The sequence below is a fragment of the Uloborus diversus genome, chromosome 6, assembly GCF_026930045.1.
Source record: "Uloborus diversus isolate 005 chromosome 6, Udiv.v.3.1, whole genome shotgun sequence".
Classification (NCBI taxonomy): domain Eukaryota; kingdom Metazoa; phylum Arthropoda; class Arachnida; order Araneae; family Uloboridae; genus Uloborus; species Uloborus diversus.
In genome coordinates this window covers 113156940-113167054 of record NC_072736.1, presented here as the reverse complement: position 1 = coordinate 113167054, position 10115 = coordinate 113156940, and the positions used below count along the sequence as shown (strand labels likewise).

General features: G+C 32.2%; 1 protein-coding gene across 1 annotated transcript in view; it reads right to left on the bottom strand.

The window, feature by feature from the left end:
* Positions 1 to 2042: 2042 nt before the first annotated feature.
* LOC129224476 (uncharacterized) overlaps positions 2043 to 10115 on the bottom strand; it is a 32706-nt gene continuing 24633 nt past the window's right edge. Inside the window, exons 8-9 of the mRNA XM_054858929.1 lie at positions 6008 to 6177; positions 2043 to 4252 (exon numbers count right to left, since the gene is read on the bottom strand). Coding sequence (XP_054714904.1) covers positions 2805 to 4252; positions 6008 to 6177 — 1618 coding nt within the window. The 3' untranslated portion in view covers positions 2043 to 2804. The remainder of the gene's footprint in view (positions 4253 to 6007; positions 6178 to 10115) is intronic.

Sequence of the window (10115 nt, the reverse complement as noted above, 5' to 3'; positions counted from 1 at the left end):
AATGCTGGAGTTTTTACCCAGAATGCACTACGGGAAACAAGTTTGTTTACTAAATAGCCACTAAGGATGCTGGGAAAACTGCTTTCTCGGATACAATCTCTTTTCACACGTGAACGTTGAATTTTCGAACCTTTTTTTTCCGGAGCTGGAGCAGGGAAAAAGTCTTATGTGAACGCGACTAATCTGTGCTATAACAGGGTTCTAGCAGTTTTTTTTAAATAAAATATTATCCAGAGACAGAAAGAGAGAACTGTTAGCATTTCAAGCAGTATTTCTTGAATAAAATAAATAAAAAAGAACATACATGTGTATTAATCAAACCCTTAGTTTCTAAAGGCAAGTGTTAGAAAAAGAATTGAAATCTGGTGTTTAAGTCCAATGCCATCTCCAATTCGAATCTGAAAAATTTAAAGCGACCACAGAGAAGTAATATAGAATATTCAGATAACTGAAAGTTGTGTGTGTGTGTGTGTGTATATATATATATATATATATATATATATATATATATGTATTCAAACTCTAATAAAAAAATTCACATTTTGATAATTTAGTAATAAAATTGTCTTCAAATAAAAACAAAATTAACTTTTGTGATACTCTAGATATTTTTATAGTCTTCAAAGATGTAGGATCACCGGTTTGTTAAATACATTTTACCTTCACTAGCCCATATGTGCGTCAGCAATCTGTTTTCAACTTTTAAATTACATCAAAAATTCTTTGATCTATACAGGAGTATGACAGTATTTTAAATGGAAACTTGAAAACCAACACCTGTTAAGAATAGTTGAATTATACTGCATAAATGTATAAATGAAGATCCAAAAGTTACTTTTAAATTTTGGAAGTTAAAAAAAAATGTACATATTTACTGTAAAATTATTACGTGAATTGAACAACACAAATTAGGTTTCATCATGTTTCTGCAATGGTGACCATGAAGCAATTACTTTTCTATCTACAGAGAAAAAGCAAACAAAAGCCTGGTCACAACATACTTATAAAATTCATAAATGATAGATTTTTAATCTTCAGTGTTATTGTAAAAAATTTTTGTGCATAAATCTGTATTGAAAGACATGAACTTTTTTTTTTTAAATTAGAACTAGAGGTAATATCAAAAAAATAAAATATTTTTCTTCAGAGAGAGGTTTTATTTATTTTTTGGTAAGAAATAATTTTAGGGGTATAAGGGGGGGGGGGGGGATCTGTGCTATTATAGTGATATGGGAAAATCTTTCAAAATTGCAGTTATTCTTCAACAAAACCAGTACTATCACTATTTTGTGAAATAAAAATAATATAATATATATAAATTCCTAAAAATTTTTCAACTGTATATTATTACCAGTTGGGGAAAAATATCTCCCACAACATTTTAAAGGAAAAGTTATTTAGTGGTCAATTCCTTGATATTGTTTAATTTTTACTATGAACAAGCACAACTATGCCTTTAACTGTATTAAAATATGTTTTTATTCACTAATCATAAATATTCAGCTGTGTCATCGAAGTTTAGAAATAAGCCTATAAAATAAAATAAATGTTTTTTAAAAAACTTTTTGCACTTAAACGTGTATAACATCTTTTGCTGTAAAATATGAAAAAAAATCAATTAAAATGTTTTAAAAAGCAATAAAATTTAACAAAAACATGAGTTTTGTAACTATGAGCTTCCAAATTAGGAAATCATACAGCAATAATATTTAGCCTTACTGTTGTACACTTGGCAGTATCAAGAAATAGTTAGATTGATTTGAAATTACTTTTCTACAACAAATTAAAAAAAAAAAACTAAAATATACTGTAATTGATAACAAGAAATTTTCATCAAGAATTTTTTTTTTTGGAAGTACATTACCATGGTTTTTGAATAGGTGTGTAAAGATACTTTATTTTTGATTTGATCATATATTTCAAATGTTCTAGAAATCAAAATTGTAAAAACATGAAATATTTATAAAATAAAAACATTTATAAAATAAGGGTAATCTAAACTAAACATTTTTAGAATAAAAGAACTATTTGATCATTCATACAAAAAGTCTTAATTTAAAATTTAATTATTCAAAACTAAAAATTATACACATTTAAATTAATATGCTTATTACATTCTACAAATAAGTTTTTTCACCGTTCATTTAATGGAATAAAAACACAAGACATATCATACAACAATTAAAAACAAATATTGCAGAATTTACATTACAAAATTTTTTTAAAAATGAAAATAAATATTCATGAAGTTTGTTTCACTTAAAATAATCACCGCAACAATTAACAAAAATAATATAAATACATAAATAAAAATTTTAAAAGTCTGTTTTACAGAATTGCATGCATCACAGTTAGAACCATTTTATAACTGCCTTTTAGCAGTTATATGGACAGTTCTCAAACTGAATAAAAATTTGTGCATCTCTTAACAAATTATAAATAATCTACCTATATAAAGCTATTTTAGAAGAAATGTTCACATAAAATATTTTTAAAAATACAATAAAATGTAATGAATTTTGTTACAGCAATAAAAATTTTATTTTAAGATTTAGTTCACAGTATAAAAACTGTTGGCAGAACATCTTTACCATCAGCATATTAAGGGCTTATCATCTATATGTTATTTAAGGGTAACTGCATATTAATGCAGTTTATACTTCAAGATCCAGAAGAATTACACAAAAGATATCAGTTTAAGAACTGTACAATGGCAGTGTTAAGAACAATAAAAACAATTTCTATATACAATAAACAATATTGCTATAAAAATTTCAAGAACAAATTAATTTTTTTAAAAAAAATTAAGACACTTTCTTATGCTTCATAGGTGGAATGTCAATACTAAGCAAATTGTTGCATCCATATTTCAATTTTATTCTCTTGAATTTTATCTCCCCAACCCTTTTAAGGAATTCGGAAAAATTTTCACCACCAATATAATTATCTGAAATGTTATTATGTTCATAAGATATAGGAGAATCACAAAAATTACGTTTTAGTATTTTATTGCGATGATCATCATTAGTTCTATGGTGCCGATGATGGTGATGGTGGTGGTGGTGATGATGGTGATGATGGTGGTGGTGGTGGCGGTGATGGTGGTGACTTTTGTGCTTACTCTTTTTCTTTTTAAAATGATTATTATTATGAGTGAAACTCTTTCCATAATTTGAAGAAATCACTCCCTTTTCAGGTTTCTTAAAACCAAAGGGATTGGTTGATGAATAAATTATCCCTGAATTAGTTCTTTTAATACGAAGAATGAGTTTTGAGCGTTCACAAGGAGATGAAGGCATATTGTCTCGTTCAGCCATCGAAGCTATTTTCATGCAATTTTGTTTCTCACTGGTCCACTTAAATTCTACTGTGGACGGATATGAAGCATCCCTCACAACTTCCTCATCGTGTGAAAGGCAAATGTCTGTTAGGAATTCAGGTTCAGGAGATGAAACTTTTTCTGTAATTGATTTTAAAGTTTCTTTCATGCCGGACAAAACATTACAATCATCGTCGTGGCCACCAATATCTTGGTCGTCCACTATTTCAGTTTCGTGACAAGGAGACGAAAAAAATGGCTCCTTCTCATTGATGCACTTTGAAATTTCATCATTCTCACTATTTTCTATTCTAGGAAACATGGTGCTTTCTTGAACGTCAACCAGTGGAACAGAAATTATCACAGCATCTTGCGCAGTAGTGAAGTCGTTTGGGAAGTCATTGCTTTCAGATCCAATGCCTGAATCACTTTGATATTTGCTGCTTACAGGAAGGGAAGTCTCCAAATCTGTATTAACAAGATCACCATTTTCTGAACCACTACTGGAATCCTGATTAGCAACATTCTCCATGTCCACATTTTGTACAAAAAGGACATCAGAGTCCGCACAAAATGAATCAGCACATTCAACTTTTGATACAGGGCTATGGATAGCAGCAACTGGGGAGATAGGACTTATTTCATTTTGAGACTCTGGTTCAATGGGAATTTCACTGGGCAAAATTTCAACTTCAGAATTTTCTTTTGGTGCCTTTTCATCATTACTAGATTCTAGACTTCCATCTGGAAAGTTTTCTATATCTTGTGTGGAGTTGCTTACAAAATTATTTTGTATTTCAATTGAGTCTTCATTTTCCATCTGAATTGACTGCTTTACTTCCTTGTTAAGCTGCTTGCGATTTTTAACTTTCTTCTTCTGTGTTTCAAACACTTGCAGAACATCACTGCAGTTATTACTTGATCCTTTTGTTTCTGTGAAATAAATATAGGCATGATAATTAGACATCTTAGTTAACCTGATTAAGTAACATATTTTGACATAAAATACTCAAATGACATAGCCCATGAATTAGGGAAAAGAAAAGTAACTTTTCATCACCTCAAAAAGAGCAAAATACAGTTGGCTCTCTGTTTAACAACGCTCTATTTAACAATTTTCCCTATTTAACGACAGCTTTTCATGGTCTCAGATGGTCCACTATAGTGTTAAAAGCATTCTATTTAAGGACGCTTTCTACTTAAGAACGATTTTTTGTGGTCACTTGAAAGTCAAACAGAAAGTCAACTGTAAATCTATGGTGTTCAGCATGCCACACCATTACGATTACTGCAATGACTACGGCATGCATATCGCTATAAATCAATATCATCTTCACATACTGTATCCACCATATTCTCACACAGCACCCTCTCAGAATATGGGAAGTTGACATGCTGGACCCTCAATCCACCCAACAGCTTAATTTTTAATCTCAGAACAAAACAACAATAGCTACCCTTCTTGCAAAAGAGTACCCATTGGGGGGAAAATGGTATGCAAGCCATTTTCAGCCCCCAAAATAGTGAACTAATATGTTAAAATCACCATACGAGGTTAAAAATAAGTTAACATTGAATAAATTATTTCGACGCATGGAAAACAGAAAATTTAACGGTAAGGTTACTCCTAACTGCCCAAGAACTTTTGAGGAAATAGTCTCATTTTAACTAAATGGTTTTTATATTTGCAGGCTCAAGGTCAGTACACCTCTTTTTTAGGTTTTACTTTTGATTAGAACAACTTTTTGTACATTAAAAAAAGGTAAACATCAGAGCCAACGGGAAAATTTGAATTCAAAGTGAACTCGTCCAACAGGTAGATTTGCTTTAAACAAACTTAAGAGGCATGATCTTCTTGCATAAAAGTGCATGAAGAGTTTGCAAGATTTTTTTTTTTTTGCTTTAATTAAATAATAATAATAATAATATTAATAAATGTTTTTTATGTAACACTTCAATGAAGAACCCTGGTAGGTTATCACAACTTGCTCGAAAAGACCAATAAACAACATCCATTTAAACTTATTTGTTGAATCTTAATTCCTTTAATTCAAGTTAGAGTAAAAATCTTTACCAATTATAAAGCGGAAAGTCTCTCTGTTCGGATCTCTGTCTGTCTAAATCTGTCTCTGTCCGGATCTCTGTCTGTCAGGATCTCAGTGACACGCATTGCGCCTAAACCATTCGGCCGATTTTCATGAAATTTGGTAAAGTTAGTTTGTAGCATGGGGGTGTGCACCTCGAAGCGATTTTTCGAAAATTCAATGCGGTTCTTTTTCTATTCCAATTTTAAGAACAAAATTATCATAAGATAGACGAGTAAATTACGAAATTATCATAACGTGGAACCATAACATGGGTACAAGCCAATTGGCGAGATACAAAATTATCATAACGTGGAACCATAACATGGGCACAAGCCAATTGGCGAGATACCAAATTATCATAATGTGCAACCGTAACATAGGTACAAGCCAAATGGTGAGAAAATTCACCACACATTATTTGTAAATATACCAGGCAAACCAAAAGACCTTTTAATTTTTCTACTACGGGCAAAGTCATGCGAGTACCACTAATGCTAAATAAAATAGTAGCTATAAAAACAAATAGCTTTTTATAACAAATTGAAAAAATAACTCAAAGGAATTGAATGAAAATTAAAATTTTCAATAAATAAACACATACCTGATAAATTAGAGAGTAAGTCATTTTGCCTTATAGGTTTGTTTTTATCGTTTGCTTGTTTCTTGAATCGATTCAATCTATTGTCTGTTTCTCTCAAAGAATAAACAAGTTTGGATTCTAGATACAAATCATGCTTTGGGGTCTTAGCACTAAAAGCTCCTCTTCCTCTCCTATATAAAGAAAATATGATGCTACAGACATTGTATAAAAACATACGTTCATGAAAATTTCAATAATAATGGAATATATCCCATCACTGACATCATTACTTGATAGAAATTCAACGAAGCATTCATTACAGTTGCTAAAAAATGTTAAGGATAAAAGACGCAAAGTATTGTTAGAAAAAGTCTATGTCATAGTTAATGTATTGTATGTTTTAAAAATGAGATTACTTATTTGCACATTCTTGCACTTTAACTTGACTCTTCGAATTTCAAACTTTAGCTTTAAATTTCTACATATCCAAACATAAAGAACCGTTCTGTATCATAATATGAAGAGTCAACTTTCCGAAAAATTTTCTTGTGCTTAAAAAGCAACAAGTTGCGAGCATGACCGTATGGTCACACCCGAAACTCATACAAAACATTACTTTTCAAGTACAAAAATTCTTTTTTTTAAAAAGTTGATACTTAATATCCTGATACATAATGGTTCTTTATATTCGAATAAATCACAGTTAAGAGCCTAAGTATAAAATTCCATGAACAAAGCGCAATTTTCCTCATGTGGCAAAGTGAAAAATAAAATATTTTTACAAATGAAATATTTTCTATTCGATTATAACAAATATTTTCCATCAAAGGAATCAGTAAATAAAGGATTGAAATAATAAAGGAAAAAATTCTAAAACAATAAATTAATAGCTAAATAAATAATTAATGTATCAAAAAATAAATAAATTAGGGATCAAAAGAAAGAATGAATAAGAAAATAAGTGTATGAATGAATTAATAAATAAAATAATAAATCAAGGAATGTAAATGAATTAATTCAAATTTAATACATAAGTGATTTAGTAAATGATTGAGTGCATAAAGAAAAGAAAACTATTTCACTTTGCTCCATCCACTTTGCCCCGCATGTACTTGACTAATTAAACAAAATATTTCAAATACAAATAAGCTTAATATTGAATAAATAAATACTGCACCGAATATTAGAAGGTCTCAATATTTAAAACGTTAAAAACAAGAAATCTATCGTTTTATAATAAAATATAATCTTTGACTTGCAACAAAATTTAACAATATGAGCATCAATTTTTGGAAATTGCCTGTATCATAATATGTTTTAATATTTGACAGTATTTTTTTCCTGACTGGAATAGACTACATACTATATAGTTAAAATATGTATTACAAGTAAAAATCCCTCGGGTGACAACTTAACGAGGTTTTACTGTATTACCAGATAGGTGGCCCTAAAAGCAAAGTACCGTATTTTTGGGAATAAGTGCAGCGGCGCATAAAAGAAAAAAAGTGTTAGGCATAAATGCCTCTTAATAACAACAGTAAATAATCCTATCTCATCACCTCACAACACCAATAGTAAAAGAATGTTTTTCGTTACTTACAATGTATTACCAATCATTCTGCATGACTGGGGTAAAAGACGCTTATCAGCACTCATTCACATTGGTCAAATAGACTAAATGTTTGGTTTCACTTTCACCCACCTTTGGCGGGAACTCCTTGGTGGATGACGTCACATGCAAGCTTCTAGAAGGAATCTGATAGCACATGTGCTTAACAATAGCAGTGACGAGTGTCTGTTCACTTGAATCGGATATGCTAATGACCTGGGGGATATTTAAACTGCTCGCGGCTTATGTTCCCTCTTTTGATTATCTCTCGTCGTTGTAGGTGGTCGCTAGATCGGTATTCGAACTTGCTTGTTTGTGCCGATCGCCCTTTCTTGAAAAGAGCTGAAATGAGTTGGTGTCAGCTTTTTTCCTAATGGGTTTCTTCGTTGAAGTATTTAGTCGATAGTCATGCAGTTTGCATTGCTGTATTAGTTATCTCGTGCAAAAAATAGAATGTGGAGAGATCAGGGCCGGATTTGGAAGTGTAAAGGCCCTGGGGCAACGAAGGAGTGGAGGCCCCTGATCAGGGTTCAAAAAGATCATCATATTTTCGAAAATATCCGATACTTTGATATACATCCGAATATTTTGATATATATGTATATATCCGATATTTTCGACGCGTGAAAGTTAGGATATTTTGTAAAAATTTTATTGTGGGGGCCCCTTTTTTGTGGAGGCCCCGGGGCAGTTGCCCCGCCTGCCCTCCCCTAAATCCGGCCCTGGGAGAGATTACGTACTTAGTATTTATTTTTATCATTTACAGAGTGTTTTAACTATTTACATTATTGCTTAAATAAACGTCATGCAATTTAGAAATAGTTTGTTAGTCTGATTTCAGAACTCACTCTGCTAGTATTAAAGGAAATATTGAAGAGATATTATTAGATTAGAAATTCTCCCCAACAAAAAGTAAAAAAATTGCTAATGAGGCGCATATAAAGGGTGAGGCGGATACAGTTTCTTCTTTTTTTTGTCAAATTTAAAAAAGAAAAAGTTGAAATTGTTGCTAATTGATGGCACCACATCGTTTCCTTTCATTTTGCGAAATCGTTCGATCTTGGGCAACAAGTAAAGCAAACAGGAGGGAGGGATGGTGAGTCATCGATTTTACGTGTTTCACTGAGGAAAGAAATGCTGATCCATGTGGGATATTTAAACTGCTTGCGGCTTATGTTCCCTCTCTTTGATTATCTCTCGTCGTTGTAGGCGGTTGCTGGATCGGTATTCGAACTTGCTTGTTCGTGCCGATCGCCCTTTCTTGAAAAGAGCTGAAATGAGCTGGTGTCAGCTTATTTCGTAATGGGTTTCTTTGTCGAAGTATTTAGTCGATAGTCATGCAGTTTGAATTGCTGTATTAGTTATCTCGTGCAAAAAATAGCATGTGGAGAGATTATGTTCTTAGTATTTATTTTTATCATTGACAGGGTGTTTTAACTATTTACATTATTGTTTAAATAAACATCATGCAATTTAGAAATAGTTTGTTAGTCTTATTTCAGAACTCACTCTGCTAGTATTAAAGGAAATATTGGGGAGATATTATTAGATTAGAAATTCTCCCCAACAAAAAGTAAAAAAATTGCCGGTGCGGCGCATGTAAAGGGTGAGGTGGATACAGTGTCTTCCTTTTTTTGTCAAATTAAAAAAAGAAAAAGTGAAAATTGCTGCTAATTGATGGCACCACATCGTTTCCTTTCCTTTTGCGAAATCGTTCGATCTTGGGCCACAAGTAAAGCAAAGAGGAGGGAGGGATGGTGAGTCAGCGATTTTACGTGTTTCACTGAGGAAAGAAATGCTGATCTATGTGGGGATTATGGCGTCGGAGCGAAGGGGTGGGGAAATCCTTCGACCTTGGGCGACAAGTGAAGCAAAGAGGGGGGAGGAAAGGTGAGTCAGCAATTGCATGTGTTTTACTGAGAGAAACGCTGATCCACATGGGCAAGCAAGCCTTATCGCCTTCGAGCGAAGGGGGTCAGAGAGAGGAGGAAGCAAAAGTACTAGTGAGGGAGGGGGATGAATGTCCAGTTTTGTAAAGGGAATTTACCAACCCCCTGACAAAAGTGGGTTACTCGGTCAAGCAACCTAATTGGAAACTTGTCTCCTAGCTCTAATTTTATTATTAACTCACATTATGGCGTTGCATTTTTTGTTGTCATTCGTGCGTTCTTGGCTTATCTTTTTTTACAGAATTTTTTCAGAATTGCTTTTGAAATGGCTCCTAAGCGATTGAAAAGTTATACTGCAGCCTTTAAGTTTAAGGTAATAAAGGCAGAAGCCATTGGAAATCATCTTGCTGTCAGAGAGTTTGGCATTGATGAGAGATGCGTTTGCCGTTGGAAATCGGATAAATTAACCATCGAAAGTGACGGCCAATTGAAGGATGCCGAAGGCGAAAAGTGCAAAATGGGGATTTAAAAAAATATTTCACTATTGTTAATCAAAAATATTAACGAGAAATAAAAAAATATTTTTTATTTAATTTAGCTTTCTTTACTACTGATTGAGCTTTTAAGATGT